The 21537-nt window shown below is 41.7% G+C and overlaps 1 protein-coding gene across 3 annotated transcripts in view; it reads left to right on the top strand.

Moving 5' to 3' along the window:
* LOC119165386 (uncharacterized) overlaps positions 1–21537 on the top strand; it is an 85767-nt gene that overhangs the window by 11548 nt on the left and 52682 nt on the right. For all 3 annotated transcript variants that reach the window (XM_075871716.1, XM_075871715.1, XM_075871714.1), the window contains exons 4-11: positions 1711–1854; positions 2780–2917; positions 4425–4553; positions 7113–7247; positions 8859–8987; positions 14162–14311; positions 16812–16967; positions 20153–20326. In XM_075871716.1, the coding sequence (XP_075727831.1) occupies positions 1711–1854; positions 2780–2917; positions 4425–4553; positions 7113–7247; positions 8859–8987; positions 14162–14311; positions 16812–16967; positions 20153–20326 (1155 nt within the window). The remainder of the gene's footprint in view (positions 1–1710; positions 1855–2779; positions 2918–4424; positions 4554–7112; positions 7248–8858; positions 8988–14161; positions 14312–16811; positions 16968–20152; positions 20327–21537) is intronic.

Genomic DNA, 21537 nt, shown 5'->3' with positions numbered 1-21537 from the left:
CTATCGTTAATGTAAAAGAACGGTGGAGGAGCACGCGTAGATGCGATTTAACCGTTATATACGGGACATCACTGAATTCTTTACTTTGCGTGATGGCCTTCCTTTCCAGCAACCGCATACGACTACGTCAAAATTCAGGAACTAGGTCCCGAAAGTGTCTAGTAGCGCCGCTTAGGCACGTACTTTTGGCAGCCTAATGAACGTTATTGTTAGACTTTCAAACTACAGTGTGCCACTTCCTATCAATCAGGTCTCGTTTTCTGTGCTCTATCTCGCACAATTTTTGTGTAGTACCAGAAAACAAACTGATGATGCGTGAGTTCTCTGCAGCGGAGATAAGAGTAAAAAGTCACAGCTTTGCCGCAAAGTTGAACCAATGAACGTGGTAGCAACAAATTGGAAGGTCACGCGCAGAATGACAAGCAGATCGAAACGTGCCCCATGTTTCTCACGCAAAAATGACGCACGAAACGTATTCACAGGTACAGGTGAACACGAATAAGCGTCTCAGTTGTTACTTCGTTGTGTCTAAAAAGCGCGCCCTTTTCGCAAACGGAGGCTGTGCAACGATTGCAGTGATCTTTGTGCATCCGGTAACTACAACGGCATTGTTCCGGTGAAGCCCCAAGTTTAGCAAACACGTACGATCCTCCCCACTGCAAGACACAGGCACGCGATCGAGCGTACACACGCTTATTTTCTAAGCGGGCCAAAGTACGCGTGAGAGATGAGAACCGCCGCGCGCTCACGGCGCCATCTTGCTCTTAATGCTGAAAACACGATAGTTCCCCCCCCCCCCGAGATTCTTGCCAATAGCAGTAGTGGTAGATACAAATAGCTTGCCGTTTACCCGTCCAATGAGGTACTTCACGCTGGCTCAGTGGTTAACTCCTCGCATTCACGGCGCGGAGGTCACACGTTCTAATCCGCACGCCTGAGTCTCTTTTTCTGGATGTTTTTTCTTTCTTGCGTTTTCATATATATAGATACGTATGCATATACGATGCATGACATCAACGCCGACGCCCAAACCGACGATGGCAGCAAAATCTAGCCGAGAGTGTCCATATATTTGCTATATCAATAATAAAACGATGCAGTAACTGCTCTGCGAAAAAGCTGAGCACTGAGTCGACCCTTGCACAGTGGGCCCAGCTACGTGGCTATGTACCTGTTGAAGATGTACACAATAAATTTCGGAGCTCAGGAGACACACGTAGGCTAGTACGTTAAAAAGCGGTGCATGCAGTGAAAGTTGTGGATAAATACGCATGAGTTCCGCATCACTCAAAAAACTAAACAAAGGAAAGGCTATTCGCTATATTATGCCATAACGTTCTGTCTTTCATATCCACGCATCAGACAGTGCAGATTGACAAAGAAGTTTAGGAGCCGGCCGAATGAATTCATGGTAGGAAGCAATAACTCCTTTGGCTAACATGCATATTGATCTGCATACATTGATTCACATACATTTGAACCCTTCTGATGAAAAGCAACTTTTTTTTCTCTCCAATATTACGAGTTCTCGGCAATACATTACTTTAGGCTGTCTATATATCCACACGAAAACTTCCGCATATGCTATTTGATTGATCCGACAGCTTTTCTACAAGTATGTTCATTTAGTCTACAGACTTTGTCACAGTGCGTCTTTGTTTTTGTACTGGTACACATTATCCTAATAAAAAAAAATTCTACATCATGCAGGACAATATGAAGCACTCACTCAGAAAGTAGACTACGATGCTCTTCTGGCTTCTGGTCAACAAAGATTTATAGGCCCTCCAGGATCATCTCAGTCACAGATTCAAAGAAATGGCACCATGGTCGGGATTCCTCAACTGCCATTCGGTGAGTAACAACAGTTTCAATGACTGTATTGTAGCCGTTTAATTTGATGAATTTAAGAATATCTTCTCTGTTTTACCTTGTTAATTATTGAAGCTTAAATTCAAAATCATATTCAAAATAAAGAGCACAGAGCAAGCACTAATAAATACCCCACAACCACTGGCTAACGTTGCCGCAGCATGTCGCATAAAGCATATGTTCAATCTAAATATTGCGAGGAAGAAATAGTGTATACAAAAAAACATGGTGCATACAGAAAATCCACATGGTCGTCCTTAGCGCAATATGCGTCATGTGAGACGCAGGGTATGCCAGCTTCCATTGCTAAAGATGGAACCTTGTCAATTCATTGCCGAAAGGATAGCTGCAGAAAGTAGCCGGTGCCACGCATTGGCACCAACCTCTCCTTACATACATTTATTAGAATAAAATAGCTGCAAAAGTTTGTTTTGTGCCTCAGTGACGATTTTGTGTCAAGAAAAGAGCATGCAAAGAAAGTAATCCAGGCTTTTAATATCAGATAGAAGAGACAAGCTCTTGCTGTAGCCTTCAGTTCATTATTGTCAATGCTCAGGGTGTGCGCTTCACTAGCACCAGGTCCTCGCAAGTGCAATTTGGCATCCGTTGATTCGGATATATTTTCATCGGGGTAGCATCTGTAGGACAAAACAAATAGCCTTCTTATGCGCATCTGTGTAACAATGCTTTTATTAGGTAAAAGATTAGGCTAGAGTGCGCGCACACCAAATACATATCAGCTCAATGGGAATCTTTAGTAAATACCGGTTAACAGATTGCTGTGCGGTCATGTCGCATTCCTTCAATTTTTCACTAAGAGAAGTCGGAAGACTTTTGCAGTATGTTTATGAGGAGTCATACAAACCACAAACAGTGGAGCATGATTTTTATGACTTCAATTATGCAGGTCCTGGACAAACTTCTGGAAGCACCCAGGTACCAGGCTCTAATGAAAGCGGGAGTGGTTCTCAACAGCAGCAAACATTGTCGTCACAAACCACTTCATCCACAGGGAGCGGAACAACGATCGGTGCTGTTGGAAATGGTGAGCATGCTGTTTCTACATCTAGACTCTTTCATTGGAGAAAGCCTTGAACCATAAAATTTCAGTTTTGGAAAGCTGGTGCGAAACATTCATTGCGGAAGTTTCAGCCTTGACATTTTGTTGTCACAACATAGTAAGTTTTGTTTATTTAGTTTTTACATATATTTCTGAAGTTGGTGTGATTTCACGGAAAACATTTCACAGATTCCTGAAGTTGATGTCATTTCACAGAACACAATAGACAGGAAACCACGCGTAAATGCGAATAATAAAGTATTCAAGGGCCCTTTGATTACCAAAAAGTAAGGGCTATCGAAGTTTAGCGTGTGCGTGCCTAACCTGCTATTTCTCTTTCTTTTTCCTTTTCTTTCTTTTTCTTTTTATCTTTTGTTCTCTGCACTTCCCAATACTTTCCTTCTTCCAGGTGGAATGTTGGACTTTTGCCCCTGTGCTGTGCAGCTTAAGACTTCTGTTGAAACAGGCATCAGCTACGGTCACGCATGAACTACTGAAATGGAATATATGAAATAGAAATGGAAGTAGAAAACTGGAATGAAATAGAGCAGTGAGGTGCAGCAACGCGTAATGAAAAGTGACCTAAAAATCATAATTGCATATGGCCTATGAGAACTGAATCGGAATAACATCAATTATTGAAAAATTATCCACTTGACTGCACATGTGACTGCTGTAGTTTTGAGGGCCAAATTCCTGTACGCCCTAATTTCTGACACACTCTCGCAACTGTTTTTTTCGCGAGTTATGCCACCGCCACCAAAATGTCTTACCCGTGAAAGCTTCGCTGATTGTCTAAAGAAGCTATCCAAATACCTCTCATGTGGCACAATAATTTACATTCACATAGCTCTATCTTGATGGTGGGAGCCTTGTTATTTCTTAGTATGGGAGGAGCACGTCAATTGTCTTCAATATGCTTAGCACTAGCCACCAATAGATATGAGTCATTCATTATAAAGACGACGACATAAAATATATACAGTTAGAAGGAAGCACTATAGAACCAAAAAGAAAGGGTATATCAGCTTTACTAACGTGAAACCGGGGGAGGGGTGAAGTATGCAGTGTGTGCAGAAGTTTCTCACTCCAATACCTTCACTTAAGTCAATTGACTCTACTGTATATTTTTTTATTCTTTGTAAACCTTTTTTAACCATAAAACGTGATTGCATAAAACTATCATGCGTCTGTCCATTAAACTCAGTTGAAAGTTTGCCCTTGTGTCCGTCTACTCCATCATCTTAAGTGGTCGTCTTATAAACAGTGCGCAATAAGGTAACATTGAATACCTATATACCAAATCACCCAAGCAACTACCCTGAGGAGTTCACATCTTGTGCAAACTTCTTTTACGTCTTCATCTTTGGCATTGAACCAGTCATGCGCATATTCCAACTAGCCCAACGTTCCATTCTACGACAACGTGTATTCTACGGGCTGTTATGCCGAGCATTATCTCTGAAAGAAAACAATCTATATATGCCCGCAGCGGTTCAACAGCAGGGAGGCCAGACATCAACCGCGTCCCAGGTTGCAAGTGCCATTGGAAGTGGCATGAGTCAAGCTAATACATCACAGACAAGCCTTGGCGGAGGAGCTGTCCTCCAAAAACCTGATGGTGAGCGAAATGTCCAAGTTACTGCGCAGTTTTCAGAAGTGTATGTTCGCGATTGACATGAACTTAGCCGCGGTTTCTAAGTGACTCGTAAGCCTGCCTAACAGTTAGGCTACACCAGTTAAAAACAACAAAAGATGATGATGGTGCTGTTGAGTCTTGAGTTAGACATTTTCAGTATTGAATATTTGTGAGAAAAATAACGCACGTAAAACAAATAGAGTTCAATAACTTTTTTTCTTTTGTTCAGGCCAGATAGTACACCGATTATCTTGACCACAACTTAACGAGAGTTAAAATAATTCATACTGATAGTATAAAACTAAAAACGATAACTACTTTTATGTTGAAATATTGCTGCGCTAATAAGATACAATTAGCCAGTTCAAAAGAACACTGCTGCTACTTTTTCCGATGGTTTGTTCTTCTTCCTCCCGTTTCCAGCATCGGTGGGTCCCTCTGTCAGTAAGACGATGATAAATGGTTAAAAACGTTGCACTGTTGTGCTGAGTGAAAAGCACGAACGAGTAACGATGCATGAGGACTGTACAGCTAGTGCGCAATCGGAAATTTCGAAAACTTAACTTGCCATTCTGAGACCAGATGAATAGGTATGGTCTGTATTGCGATGCTACTCATGAATTGGACGTTTTGTGCCACCACTTCCTGCGCAGGATTTGATAATCTGTATATTTATCGCCAGAATTTTCAATATCTTCATCTTTAACCATTCATGACCACCTTCTCCAAATAGTGAGTGGAGGTAAAATGACTACCCGCAAACAAGACAAGTATGCAGAAAACATAGACGACTACCAGCTGCACAGCTCGCAATGTAATATGTTATATTATTCGTTATCGCACGTCGTGCTAAATACATAATGCGTCGCAGTGTGAGAAACACGCAATACATCCTTTTCACATCTTCGGTGGATTACAGCGGCCTCTCCCACTCCATTATTGAAACTTTATATACCTCACGTAAGATTTCATTACCTCTGGAACAATCTCACCGAACCTGTAAGACTACGTGTCTTGATGACACCTTGCTTCGTAATGCATGGTGAGTTATTATATGACTCAGTAAGATGTAATCACAGCGTTCAATATTGGCATCATGATGTGACGTCATCGTAGAAGTACCGTTATTTATTGGACTGAGCTTCGCAATATCTCGCGAAATGTCACACAGCTATGCCTCGTTGGCAGAGCTCCAACATTTCACTAAAGGACAAACTTAGCTTAGGGTGGTCGCCCTCAGATAAAGAAAACAGACAATTGTGAAATCGACTACCAACAGAAAAACTTCACTGTAGTTGGAAAGCAGGTAGGAAAATAGCTGACCTGTGTGTGCTCAGAAATACTAGTGCCATTCGTCAATCAAGAACATGTGTGAACACGCCCACAAGAAAATACGCTTAGACATGGTGTTTCTTAGTTGTTTCAGACAATGTAAAGTCCACTGAAGCATGTAATTATTGTGGCTTTTATAATCAATAACAATCTATTACACGTGTTCATTAATATAAGGGAATACAAAATCCAGTGATTATAAACTTCTGGGGATGCCTTCACTTTCCTAAATGTGAAACTGTTCTCACACATCGTCGATAAGCATCGGTCTACTTTTTTTGCATTACAAATTAAGATCGTAATTCCTACTCAAAGACACATAGTTGACACTTCATAGTTTTTTTCTTTTTCAAGATAAATGGTTTGTGAGTAAATTCTGCACCCTGTGAATCTCCTAGAGACGTTTCGCGTGTCATAAAGTGAAATGTTACGAGCTAAATACTGGTCAATGTATGATAACTGAGTTGTACGTTAAGTGAGCATCTATTAGGAATGTGTGATGATTTTATAAATGAAAAAGTGACACATTATACGCTTTCGTGCATTTCAGCACCAGCTATCAGTCACTTGAAGTTTTCGCAGTGCATAAGGTGTTATAGTTGTTTCCGATTTTGAGAAAACAAGGTTCGTGGTTGCAACTGATGTCCAAATAACTTGTACAAAATGTTTTTTTTTTAATTTTTTTGCTGATGACATATCAAAATACTGATATGAGTGGAGAAAATAAAATACTCTAATGAATAATCTTCGAAAGACGATGATTTCTCTTCCACTATTTGCTTGATTAAGTTTATTTAAATGTGTTGTCAGCTCCACGACGTTGAGGAGAGTTAAGAGGTGCTAGGCATAGCAAGGAAGCTGTTGCTTTCTGCACTAAAATATTTGCTAATTTGATAAAGTGTCCAGATGCACGAGATTAGGACATCTCAACACTCATTACGGTTCTGGAGCCATTCCCTTTTTATGCTACACGGCTAACGCTTGGCTACCAACATTATGGCTACCGAACGTCACGTAACTGGAATTCATCAGATAGATTTTCTACACACAGGTTTACGGGGCAAGTAAATTACACTCAACGTCTACACATGAGTGGGGATGTAGATAATTCACTGGCTTGCAAAAACATAGAAAAATGAGGAGAAGGTAGCATGGGGTGTGTTCGTAGACAAAACTTCTCAGATTACATCTCGTACGTTCTTAATCCAGCTCAGGGAGGAGCCACGGGCACTATACAAGTACCGAGCTCTCAAGGAAAGTTGAACACCTCGACGGAGCAACAGAATTCTTCGCAGTCGACCCAAGGAACAGGTGATGGAGCCGCGCATGGTACCAATGAAAGCGGTGAGCTTTATTTATCAGTTCTAGTGGTATTAGTAGGTTAAAATCTACAACCTAATCATCGGCGTGTGCACGAGGGGGGGGGGCAGAGGAGCGAGATGGGGGAAAGTGCAAAGCCTGCCCCATACATTGATAATATAGAGAGGGAATGTTGCAACGAACCTGCGTTCACTATGAAGGGGAACACTGCATAGGCTTATAACAATAACGGCATATACAGGGTGTTTTGAGAACTCCGTCCATCATTCTTTAAAAATCAAAGAAAGGGGTATCTGCGGTCTACTTGCAGCGTTGCCTATCTTGTGGCAGAAGGCATCTTCAGATGCGCACAAACAATAATTCCGGCTATAAATATTATCTATAGAATTCAACGCATTTATATTATACCAGTAGTGACAGCTGCTCGAGTCAAATGGCCGCATTCAAGCCCTTCCTACGAATTTTTCATAGCCACTTTGCAAATTCGGAAAAGCGGCCACTAGTAATCACCACGCAGCGATGCAATAAGCCTAAATTAGCTGAATAAACCGAAACCGACGCACCAAACAGCACATCTACCATTCACTTCGACAACGTCCTCAGCGACGACACCATTTTCTTCACCGTTATCAGCTATCAATTGAGACACTACGCTTCGAAGCCGCTTATCAAAGCTCGCTTACTCTTTTCCCACAATGCGAGGGAAACAGCGTTATCATTGAGGGTGTTGTCGAAGTGAATGGTAGATGCACTGCTTGGTGAGTCGGTTTCGGTTTCGCCAGCTAAATTGACCAGATTGCATCGCTCCGCCGTGGTTACGAGCGGACACTTTTTTTTAATTTAAAGTGACTATGAAATATTTGTAGGAACAGCTTAAATTAGCCCGTTTGACTAGACCAGGCATTACCACTGAGTAAAAAGTCCATTTTGTTGACTTCGAAATTTATTGTTTGTACCCATCTAAAAAATGTTTTCTCCCACAGGAAGGTAACGTCGAAAGCACACAGATACCTCCTTTCTGTAGTTTTTAAAGAATAATGGACACATTCTTTGAAATGCCCTGTATATTTTCTATCAGAAGGGGCAAAATATTTTGAAGGGAACGCACAATGTGAAATGTGTTTAAAACAAAAACACGCAACAAATATAGAGTTTTTTTGTTGTTGCTTTACTGCATTCTGCAAACGCGAAGACACAATATGGCAGGTGAAAAGTAATTTTTATTACTCATACAAATTACGTAGTGGAATAATACAGTGGCTATTTCTAATGCTTTACACGCCAAAGTCATCGTGCAGTGTGAGGCACACCAAAGTGGCCGATTGCGAATTGTTTAGACCACGTGCCATTGGCCGTACAACCCAACACCTCCATTGTAGTAAACCATCCTTCTATTTCAACCCGGCGCAAGTGGGTCCACCCCGCAAGAAAATCAAACCATCGTCCTCTAGTTTCACAACACCAGATTGCTAAATACATAAAGAAGATATGTCATTGATACTATTCCATGTATCAAAACTTTGTATTTTTGAATGCAAGAAACAAGATATTCTTACTCTTTCTTTTGGGACTTTAAGCAGCACGTCAGGTAATTACCAGAACATTGAAATGTAATTAAAACTCTCTGTTACCTAGGGCTTCAGCAACAGAATGGCGAGACGTCCGCTGTAACTCAGACTAGCAGCACTACAGGAAATGGCGGGATTACAACGACTACATCGCAGACAAGCGTAGGTGGTGGAGCTGCCGTAACGCAAATCAATGGTGAGTTAATGTTGAAAAATTTTTACAATTTGCAGCTTCAGCCGCCCATACACAAAGAGAGTACAAGAAAAGAGATCGTAACTGCTGCGGTTTATGTCGTTATTATATTGCGATTGCACTTATACCAACCCGCTTGGCTGATTATCGCCGTCGGCGTCATGTCCCGAATATATATATATATATATATATATATATATATATATATATATATATATATATATATATATATATATATGACGTATGAAGCGATGATTGGTAGAAGCCGAGAAGGAAGAAGTGCAGAATGGAATAAACATGGCGTATGAGCCAGGCCACGTCGCCAATTCATCGTAGCGTCACACAAGTCGACAGGATGAAGACCTCGCAACCACTTCATCGCCCGGCCATCATCATCGAAGACCTCAGCGAGACGCAGTGACCGAACGCGGACCACCAAGACCACCAAGCATCATGACAGCAGCATCAGACGACCTTCCCATCCCCAAGTACACCGGAGCAGCGGACGATGGACCTGTACAGGACTGGTTCGACCTGTTTGAGTTCCACGCTACCGCTGCATCTTGGTCGGAACGGGAGATGGTTACGAACTTCAGCGACTACGTCATCGGTGAGGCATTTAAATTTTACCTTATTCACATATTCGAGAACGACGAGTCATGGCAAAAAATCAAAGAGGAGATGATTACCCGTTTTAATGACTATGACCAAGACTTCCTCATTGCCAACCATCTAGAGACAACTGCACACTATCGTCAATTTCCTAAGCAGTCCTCAAGCATTCGAAAGTCCAGTGCGAATCGACAAGTGCCTCAAGACGAAGTGGCACATGAGTTTACTTTCAGAAGACCATGCGTGTTTTGGGAAAAACCTAACCATCAAGCACGCCTCCCTTCTGCACGAAAGCCGGCATTTGGAAAGTCCTCACTCCAGCCTACGACGCGAGACATTGCCCACCGACCTGATGCTCGTAATTCTTCGTCTCGCATACGTGGTCCACCACGCGGTTTTCCATCACGCGGCTTTTCAAGCGCTCCTGACGCTTACTGTTTGCCTCATAAGGACATCACGTTCACGATAGACGAGTTTACACACCGAGAAAATACACAGTTGAGCCATGCTCCTTCCGCACGGGTTCATGCATCACCACCCGGTGCATACACACTAGACAGTCGAAGCAACACTGAAGGCTCCGACGCATCGAACGTCACAAGCTACCAGGCGCAAGAACCACTCGCAGTGAACTGCGAAGAAGCCCTTGAAGAGCATAATGATGGCACATTACCAACTATGCCCGATAAGCAAGACACCAGCTCACCATGCATCAGCTGTCTACAGGACGCATCAAACCTCGAAGGAAATGAATGCCCAATTCCAGAAGGGGCGCCACTACAGCCATCTCCTGAGCAGCACCAGCAAAGCAAGCAAAGCCTAGTACACAAACTCAAGAGACAACGAAAGAGACTGCAACGAGGGCATCGAAAAACGCAAAATTCAACGGAAGTGCACTCACCAATTGAAGAAAATCGGAAAATAATATCTCGAAACCAAAGACCAATTCAAGACGTCAGACACTTTCGCACAAAGAAAAGTCACCAGAGACACTCCCTGCCTCAGCTACTACACCGACTGCACCACCACAGAAAACGCCGAGAAAGGCGCGGAAGCACTGCTTCCACACTGCAAGCACTCAGGCATTTCGTCCCAGTCTGTCAAAAAGCACGAAAGCAACAAGCACCGGAATTGCACCATTCGCGACGAAAAATACAACCCCGACGACATCCGAGCTGCCGATGCAACAATGCGTTCCCTCCTTGCTCAGTCCCCAGAGGAGTTCAAGCGGTATTGTCAGTATCCATGTGTAGCCCGCTCTGCCCGGAACGCAACAGTCAAGCTCGTCCACCAGAGTCGTCATAAATATTACCGGACTGCTCCCTCGGCCTTGAAGATTTAGTGAGATTGTGGAACTCCGTCGGGACGTGAAGCTGAGAATTTGGCCATTATTTTGTTTATTTTGTTTTCAATTTGTTGTAGTTTGTAACCGGTGCCAGCTTTCGGGGGGAGGGGGAATCGTGTGACGTATGAAGCGATGATTGGTAGAAGCCGAGAAGGAAGAAGTGCAGAATGGAATAAACATGGCGTATGAGCCAGGCCACGTCGCCAATTCATCGTAGCGTCATATATATATATATATATATATATATATATATATATATATATATATATATATATATATATATATATATATATATATATATATATATATATATATATATATATATATATATAATATGCAGAAGAATAACTTCGGTTGCCGCAAGGTTATAAGTATAAAAGTAGTTGCGCTTTCACATAACAACTTGTTTATTCATCTGACGTTTCGACGGGAGTCCCGTCTTTTTCGAGGCTTTATCATGCCTTGAAAAAGACGGGGCTCCCATCGAAACATCGGCTGAATAAACAAGTTGTTATGTGAACGCGCATCTGCTTTCTTATAAATTTATATATATATATATATATATATATATATATATATATATATATATATATATATATATATATATATATATATATATATATATATATTTAAATCATTTACCACAGGCTTAATGTAAATGGGTCTAAAAGAAACATTCTTGCACAAAGCTCTCAATTATTACTCGCAGTTATGCAGCAGGAAACATTAGACAGCTTTCTTCCACTGGAAGATAGAACTAGTTCAACCCCGCGTGGTAGGTGGGAGCCATGTATCCAGGAAAAAGCAAGCAAGCAGGCTTCTCCCATCACCCAAGCACCTTCCGGCGTCGACACCCACGTCGAGTACAATCTGAGGTGGACGATTTGGTGAAATGCACTGGAACTGTACTTTTAGCTACCGTGACCAGTATAGTCAACGTCAACTGACGACAAGGAGGAAAACACTGGACAAACGCTGGAGAAAATTGTGTATGTAGTTCGCCTTTTGTGATGTCATCTCGTGTCGCATGAACACCTGGGGAACAGACCGAAAGGAATTCTAATCGCGCTGAAGCAAGGCGGGCTTGCCTACGTGCCCAGTACGCGTGAAAGAAAGGCAGCGCTCAACGCACATTCGATGGTGTTCACTTCATTTCGTATGGTTCCAAATAGCTTAGCCTTACTCAGTATAATGATCTGATTTGTTGCCAATGCATTCGTTGCTTCGGCCTTGTGCCGATACTGTGACATTTTTTCTATCTTTTCTATATTCTTGAGCATGCCTCTCAATAAAATGTCCAAAGAATGTTTTGTATACACTACAATTTGGTTTATTATGCTAGTGTAATATATTATGAATTTGATTTATTTAGAACTCCCCAAAGTTGCTGTCAAGATTTGCAGCTGCTCTCTCCAAGTGAAAATTGAGTGGTGTATCTCTATATAATATGAATAAATAATTCAAAGAAATCATTGTTAGGTACATAAATTGTTTTCGAAGCCATGGTATGAGGTAGCATAATGCGTAAACTGAATTGATAAGCCTGCTCTAGGTAATAGTCGTAACAGTATAGTATCTGTATTTCTCACGCTACACTTTGAAATACAACCTCTGCAGGCTGTAGACAGTGCCCTTTTATATCGTTTAAACCAGAAAAGTCAGTTTGCTTAAACTTAATTACTAAGAGCTATAAACACCTATCATCAGTGGAGTAGCCTGGCCAGCACCAAACATTTCATTCAGAGTAGAAAATTTCTCTAGAAAAGCAATAACGAATGGTCGTTTATAATATGTCTAGGCGTTAATACTTATATCAAAATAAAGAAGCAAGTCAACACGTAGTTGAACTATTTGAGATATTCATTCAAGTATGATAATAACGAAAACTGGATTATTCGCGCAGCTAAACTTAACTCGGTGCAAGTTCACGCCGAAGCAGATTTTTCTGAATTACGCTTGTAGTGCTATATGGTTAGAATGTTACTTATGGTTAGTGCAATATAAAACCCGAGTGAGCCCGTTTACCGGCAAGCGCGATGTTTTTCACTCAGACGACAGATACGGCAGAGTTAAGAATTATACCTTGTGAAAGAATTCAAGGCCGATTTCTACCCATAGTCAGAGTCAGATTGAATAAATAGAACCGATAGTTCTACTGTCTTCTCAGTTGCGATTATCACGCTGTGGCCCCACATTGCGGAGACTGTGTCGGAAAAATACAGCGCCATGTTTTGGTGCATCGAGTCAAAGTCTAGTCTTCATGGATGAGGCGAAACGTAAAGGAATCACGACGTGCTCCTGCGCGCATAAACGTGTGGATCTGAGGCCCCGTGGTGTAGCTTCCATATCGTCGAACTACATTTGTCGAGCGTGACAAAGTCACCTATATGCAACCACCAACACAAGAACGAAGACTGACCGAAGACAGAGGATGATGATTATTTCTCTTGAAAACGATTTCCACACAAAACGTAGCTTTGCACATGGTCTGCATCTCCCAAGCCGTTTATACTTTTATGGCACGCGTCTCTTGGTGGTTACTCCTTCAATGTGTATTCGTTCTTAACGCATGCTTCTTGAGCTTGGTTACTCTTTTCTTGGGTAACATTGCCTCAGATTGTAATCTCCAGAAACGCCACGCTGAAGTTATTGAAATGACCAAGTGTAACCACTATAAGAACGAAAGGGTTGCCTTGCAGCTGTTTATTTGAGCATGTCCGGCATAAATAAATTCCCACGTGTATCACTCAGGACCATTATTGAAAAGCCACGCCTGGTCAAAACGACGGGGTTTGTAGCCTTAGATTGTCCGGGCCAGGACTTTTGAACTAGAGAAAATGCTCCCTATTGCAAGGTTCAACGTGCTGTAGAACTAGGAAGACGTCAGAGGTTGTGATCCGACTAGTCTTTTGAACAAAAAGCAGCTGACATGAAGAGAAAGACGTGGTCTATCCTACAGCCTTAAAAAAGAGAAAAATAGCCTTAATGAAGCTCGACACTGAGCCTTAAACAAGTTACCAAGCACTATTCGTTTAGGTATCTCACATAATCGTCTACTTTCGGTGTTATGCAGTCTTGTGTAGCCCAATGAAATATTTTTCATTTTCATATAGAATCGGCCAGAAAACTAAGCTTAGTGTCTGAATTTGTAACCACATAAATCATCCTTTTAGGATGAGTACTATTCACCCGACGCTCTTGTTACGCTCTGCTTCTTCAGGACAACAAGAATCACAGCAACAAACCGAAGTCAACAGACAAGGTTCCAACAAAACGGAAAGTGTGGGTTCATTGGCTGGAGAGCGAAAACCTCGCAAAGAACTTCTACTACCAACTCTTAAAGTATTTAAGCGTAAACCAACTGCAAAAGGTGAGTGATACTTCTACCACTTATTGACGTTATTACCCGTGCTACAATTCTGTGCTTAGATAAAGTTGCGAAATGATAGTGGTGGTGCTGGAAAACGTTTATTAATCAATTTGCCTTGAGGAGTCACAAGGGCGCACGCTTCACAAACCTAAGAGATGAATCTCCAGTGCGGAATTTCTGCAGCTCCCGTGGGGGACCGGGCTCTAGCCACCACTGCTCGCTGGACTTAGAGGTCTGAGCGGCCGAGAAGGATAGGTTTCCAATCCTCTCGGTTAGGGTGAAGGTGGAGATGGAGGGCAGTGTCCACATCATGTGGCAGGTGTCAGCAGACTTCATCACAAATTTCGGGCACTTGCCCAAGAAGGCCCCGTTGAAATGCTTTCGTATTGCCGGGCACAGTAGCGCATTGAAGAAGTTCCTTTACATAATGAAGAACATACCTACGAAATTCTAACAATCACGTCATCGGTTGGTGTTGTAGGCTTTGCAGCCTTCAGAGCAAGAGGGAGCTCACTTATTAGAAGGCAGAAAAGTCGGCCTGGGTTAGTTCACTCTAGAAACCTACTCTGTCAAGGAATGAGGGACAGTAGAAAAAAAGAAGCGATGGAGGGTGACGATGGGGACGGAAACAAGGTATGCGTATGTAGAATAGCCGTAGCTTCGCTAGAATCGAGTGTCCAGTCGTGTACGCTTTGGAAACCTATCATAGCCCCTATAGCAGTTTTCGATCTTGTTTCATCACAAATTACCGATAAAACGCCACTTTAACTAAGCGTTGCCACATTTATTCCTGGGGTACGACATTTACTCCACTGTCTCTTAGACTGAAGATTTGTCTGGATGCAACCAATCTTCAGTATAATACACAGGGTCGTGGTATTGAAATGGCAATCAAAACTTGAAACATATTCAAAGAACAAGTCAAAGTTTGACGGTCTTGCCATCTCATTTGCATATGTATAGCCACAAACTTTCTAGCAAAATGGGTAGCACAGCGAGCATCTATGTTATAGCTCCGACTCAGAAATGCGTGTGGGATAATATTTCAATAAAAGAAAGCCAATGAAAACACATGTGTACATTAAGCTTTTTCAAACGTGAAACTGTAGACTTGATTCATTCAATTTGAACCCTACATCATATGCCAGCAACACTGCAGCATATCAATTACGAAAAAAAGCTAGAAGTGAAAAATAAACCGTCCGCAGTGTTTGCAACAGAAACTTTTATGCCTTGTAGCGAGAGCACTGTTCTAACACGCCACTAATGTAGCTTTGTATGTCTTAGTGCAGTTCTAAATATTCACTTTGAATTCTTCTTTCATGTCACTTGTACGACAGATTCAAATTGTGAGCTCAATGCTACATATACTATATTACTATATACTTTCACTATTAGCACGTTCCTAGTCTAGCACAGGTAATCCAGTGCTTTCGCAATCTGAGGCCACTCTGGAGGCGCGCGCTTGATTGGGTTTGTACTTGGCTTATAGATTAGCTTTGGCGCATGCTTGTCGAGGCACCTTCTCTTCAGTGGCGCGGGTATTACTCGTTTGTGTCAGATGCGCTTTCTGTTATTTATGTAAATAAATTCGAATATTTTTAGTTGTTCCTGCAGCTCATAATAATTTGTACCTCGTTAGTTCATTTTGTGCTTGTTTTAGCATCGCTAGCTCTTCTTTAGGTTTGTAATGGCCACTACGTGACCATGGGCATGTGACAGGGAATGAACGACAAGTCTAATGTGCTATTGGAAGTGAGCACACTAGCGTCAATTATGATGGACCTTAAGTTGAAACGTCAGTAGAATAATTCGTGTTCGTGTTTCAATATATAATGAGGCAGACAATTGCAGGAGTATGTATGCACAATGTGTGGCGGAGATATTTAATTAGATTTTTAATATACATGATTACTTTTGTCACTCTTGTTTCCGTTTGTACCCCAACTTTCTTCGTACTTGTGTAGTTGCATACAACTCTTTCTTTTTGTTTTGCTTTTTTTCACTTTTGCTTGTTATTGTTTATTGATTGATATTTTAATTTTCCGTTTTGGTAGTGTGAACTGAAGGAGAAACAGGTAGCATCACAAGGCTCGAGATGAGCGGACCGTGATATATAACCTCCTTTCATTAATATAACAATGAATGACCAAATCTTATACGAAAAACGGCTATCCAAATGGTGGTGCTAAATTTATTTTTGAGTGTTTCAAAGTGAATGTCAATCATATAAGCAATAAATTATGAATTGAGTAACGAAAACCGTCCAAGAAGTTTCATGGGCCAACTGTTATTATCCATTTTAGTATAGTCATCTTCGTACTGGGGTTGTACGAACCAGACGAAGTTAGCAGCACTAACAGGTATCTATTTTCTATCACATGAGCAACAAGTACCAGTGAAACACTTTTTTCATGTTTCAAGCTAGAGACGGCAACAAGAAAGTTATTTACTGCATCGTTTTCATCGATTCGTTACCTTCAACGTGAATTCATTCCAGATCGCGATTGCAAAGTTGCAGTGCCTTTAGAGACCACTGGAGGATGTCGACGTCGGAAATGGTATTACGATAAAAAGACTGGAACCTGTCGTCCAAGCTGCAGCAAAAGTGCACCGTTCTCGCACAAAATAGCCTGCGATGGAGTGTGCCGATCTCGTGAGAATCTTCTCTTTTGTTTGGAACAGCAACACGCACTCTTGAGTTCTACGCACTGAACGCCCACAGTTATGTGTCGAAAATGTTTCAACAAAAAAAAAAAAGAAGTAGGTTGTGGTGCTGTAGCTAGCTGCTCGTTGGTCCGTCTGGGCAACACAAGTCATTCTGCCCCTTCAACTATTTACTCCTACTTATAATGCAGATAATTTTCTTCAGGCAGCTGTTGAAATGCAGTACGTTACATATATTCTACACAACAACGGGTAAACTTTTGCAAAGTTCTCAATTATCCTTCTCTATTTAACTCCCACATTCACTAAGACAACGGTGCTAGAAGATTATTTCAAAGAAATTGTGGCATTGGCATCGTTGGTTGTCACCGACATGTTAGTGCTGTCTGTGGCCGATGTTTCAACAAAGATTCATATAAAGCAAATAAAAAATACAATTAGAATTGAAATTTTCGGGTTTTGAGAAACCGAATCACTAACACAGAAGTGTTAAATAATTTCACAGAAATTGCGGCATCAGCGTTGTTGGCTGTGAGCGTCGAGTCAGTGTTGTCCGTGGACAAAGTTTTAAGATATATTCAAATAAAGCTAACAAAATAGACGATTAGAATGTGAATGTAACGCATGCGTCTTACTACGCGTCTTCGTAGTAAGAAGGTGCTATACCTTCATGTTTCACCAATGTTCCAAAATACTTTAAAAAACAAGACGTGAGTGTTATGGGGTGCCGGGGGTGTCATTATTGTATGTAATATTGCATAGCAGAAGCGTTTTGCACTGAAAGTGAACGGTTTGCAACACCTAAAACTTTCGTACAAGACGACGACTCAACGCTGTGTGGCGCATGACGTCACACGCGTCATAGCAAACGTGTACAGCCAACGTTTAAAGTCAACGATTTACAGCTAACAATTTCCATGGCTTGTTTTACAGTGATCTATTTCCATGGGCCACTTTTCAGATATTTAAATGCATAAAAAATTCCCAGGCTCTACTTTTCACTGGAATACACAGATTGCTGGTTGACCGTGTCGTGGCCCCTGAGCATACTGCAGTCTGAGCCACACTTGTGTTGAACAGTGGAGTGCGTGATTAAAATAGGCGCCATCTGCGGTCGCTATCTCGACTTAGTAGGTAAAAAACATACAGCTGTCCATGCTCGTATTAGAGTAAAAATACCTACCGTGAATTATGACTATGATTGGTATCATAAGGACGTGCATCTGCGGAAACATTTGCACTAATAACGGTGGCGGGTGTTATGAAGTGGCCGCTCCGCACTAATGTAGTTGAGGCTGTACAAGTGAATGTGGGAAAGTTTGGGAAAATCTCATCATTACAGTGGGTCTGCGACAGCCATTTGTCGAGCTTTCGTCTGAATTTCGCCCTCCGAAAACTTTAAATACGCGTTGCCGTGCTTGCTGCATCGTGCCCAAGTTCGGCTGATTTTGAGAATTATTACTGCTTTTACTTTGCTTGGCTGCTCAAGGTAAATGCAGTTAAAGGAGCCCTCTAACACTTTTCTCGTCTTCATAGCTTTACATGTGTTTCTAGCTGGTTGCATACACTGACAGCTTAAGAGATAACTGCCGCCAGAACGGCAGCAATAGGGTCACGCAGTGCAAAGTTATTCAGCGTTGAGATGTCAAAACACAATAAAATGGGTGCTTACCCTCATCTCAATTTTTGCGGGCTCACTTTCCCGTGTTTTCCTCACCCTCTAAAGTCGGAAGGCTGCCCAATGAAATGAACTGAAAGCCCGACCGTATAGGAAGGTCACATGGCATACTGCCTGTTACGTCCAGCGCACTAAGGACGCGGTTGCGATAGTAACAAACAATGTGGTACTTGAAGAGGGAACGACACGTGCGAAATTAACCAGCTCGCGAACGCTTCTATAATGTTTTATAGCTCTACTGATCTTACTTTTTGCAATGACGTATACATATCAATGCTCTTACATTTCTTTTCTTTTAGTTTCTTCAAATAACGGCACCCGGATCTTACACCGGCGCGTCTCGTCCAGCACATGTCGTTCCGCGCATTCTTCGACCAGCTTTGCAGTTTTCACGCTAGAAAAGTCGGAGAGCTTTATTCTCAGTAGCTTTGAGTAAAAAATTATGCTAATGAAAAAATGAATGCAATAGTAATCCCGACCTTGATGCAATGCTGCGATCACATTTACGTTACATTTACCCAATTGTTTGGCAGCAACCTTCCGGTGTCATTTCCGCTCCCTACATGTAGTTCTGGCGAGCCCCACTATGGGTTATGCAGTCTGCACCGATGTTTTCAAGTGTTAGAGGGCTCCTTTAAGGCAGCCTCTATTAATATGAAACTTATGAAACGGTTCGTTCCATAAAATAGACCACGTAAAGTAGCGTGAGGAAAGTGGAGGTGTCTTGCAATCGACTTGTCTACGTTTATGTTTGCCTTACGTAGTGTACTAAGCGTTATAGATTATTAGGGTGTACTGGTAGGTAAATAGTCTAACAAACAAGACATTTATGGTAGCAGGAGAGAAAGCAATTTTGGTCTAAAGCGTGTTAGTATTGGTGTTGTAGCTGGCGAACACCGCTGCAATGCCAAAGTGACAAAGGAACGGTATTCACGCTTACAACGAAGTCTGACGGTCGCTTTCACTTCCACGGTAATAAGATAATAGTATGAAATGCAGCTCTCTTCAAGATAATTGTACTAATATTAACAAATTGAGATGCTGCGCGTATATTCTAGTGTATGTCTGTGCATTTGCCTACAATGCGTACAAAAGACAACGATAAATGCATTAACTTGTCTGCTCAATTAAAAAGTTGGGAATCTCCAAGGCGCGGTGCACAGTAGAGTATCCACTTGTATATATGTAACAGAATAGAAGGTATGCGTAATATTGTGAAGTTGCAAAAAGTACTATGACAGCTCAGGAAATCAAGAAAGTGGTTGTCTAACAAATATATTATGTAAAGGTGCCTTGTATATCTCACCTGCAGTTAATATACCTTCAACACATTGCATAAAAGAGTGATCGACATAGAAGTCGGTTTTTAAATGTGTGTGTAAAAAAACTATTATGTCAGACCACTGAAATAAAAATCTGTTTTGAAACATTACCTTTCTAAATCAATGTTACAGTGAGCGTCAGTATCAGTATTTTCTTCATTATTTTCCTTACAGTGGAAGCTTGCGATTTCCCAATGGCAAGCATTCCTTGCTTCTTTCGTAGCGTCCACGTTGTATACGTTTACAATCAGTACAAGAAGAAATGCATGAGGAGATACGATTGTTCTTACTTCGGAAATAAGTTCCCAACACTCGGAGAGTGTCAAAGAACTTGTAAAAAGTATGAAGGTAAGTTCATTCTTTTTTATATTACGTATAAGAAGTTTTGTTTAGAATGATTGCTGCCGATAATAGTAAAGCGAAGGCAACGCTTATGCATGGTGTGAATGGGGTGGCACAGTATTTTATAATTGCCGAGCCCTTGTAAGCAAACAGCTGGAGCTCATCATTTCTATCTATCTATCTATCTATCTATCTATCTATCTATCTATCTATCTATCTATCTATCTATCTATCTATCTATCTATCTATCTATCTATCTATCTATCTATCTATCTATCTATCTATCTATCTATCTATCTATCTATCTATCTATCGATCGATCGATCAATCGATCGATCCATTTATACAGCTGCCTACGTCTGGGTGCTCTCAGTGGTGGCCTTAACTATGGTTGAACAACAAAATTTGTAAAGGAGAGAGAGGGGGGTTGGAGGGTTTGACGAGTATATCTGGCAGGTCGTGACTCGAAAAATGTGAAAAACCCACCGCGTACATCATCAAACCTTCCCTCAAGATGACTCCTCTAGCACTTATCCGTATACCACGGGCAGCGGTTCACGTGTATGCACCACTGGTGAATGACATCTTACATTTTTGCAGGAAGGGCGCGAACAGATATTTGTATTACACTTGCGAGAGCGCTGAAAAAAAAATACGCAAGCAGCGTTGATCCTACGAATGCACAAAACTCAATGGAAGGGTCCCAGCAAGAATCGAACCCCAGCATTCTGGGTAGCCCTTAGGCATTCTACCTCAGAGCGACGCCACGTCTGGGAACCGCTTGGGGGAAATACCCTGTGTCGGCGTAACTTTGATGACTCATCAAAACACCTATGATACAGGTGCGACGTCAGGCTAACGTCCATTGCAGTTAACACCCATTCACTCAAGTTGGGATACGTAACACTATTCTTGTGCTACCAGACTCACAAGAACAAGGGCTGGATAACAGCTCAGCGTTTCTTGTGTTATTAGTACCTATATACATCTCTTATATCGGCTTCAGCCAGGTTCGTCACCACTGCTGCTGCGCTTTTGCACCTGTATAAAGCATAAGATACGCGGGGGTATCTTACGTACAGTACGTGGACAATACATAGAATATGGGGGTGATGGCCAGTCCTATCGGGAGTGTCCGTGTAACTGCTATTGCAATGAACCTGCGGTAATGAATAACATATAGATGCAAACATTGTATAAGGGTGATGACAAACTCA

This window comes from Rhipicephalus microplus, chromosome 8 (assembly GCF_043290135.1).
Source record: "Rhipicephalus microplus isolate Deutch F79 chromosome 8, USDA_Rmic, whole genome shotgun sequence".
Taxonomy (NCBI): Eukaryota; Metazoa; Arthropoda; class Arachnida; order Ixodida; family Ixodidae; genus Rhipicephalus; species Rhipicephalus microplus.
Note: the sequence above shows the minus strand (reverse complement) of the source record. Positions and strands in the feature narration are given on the sequence as shown.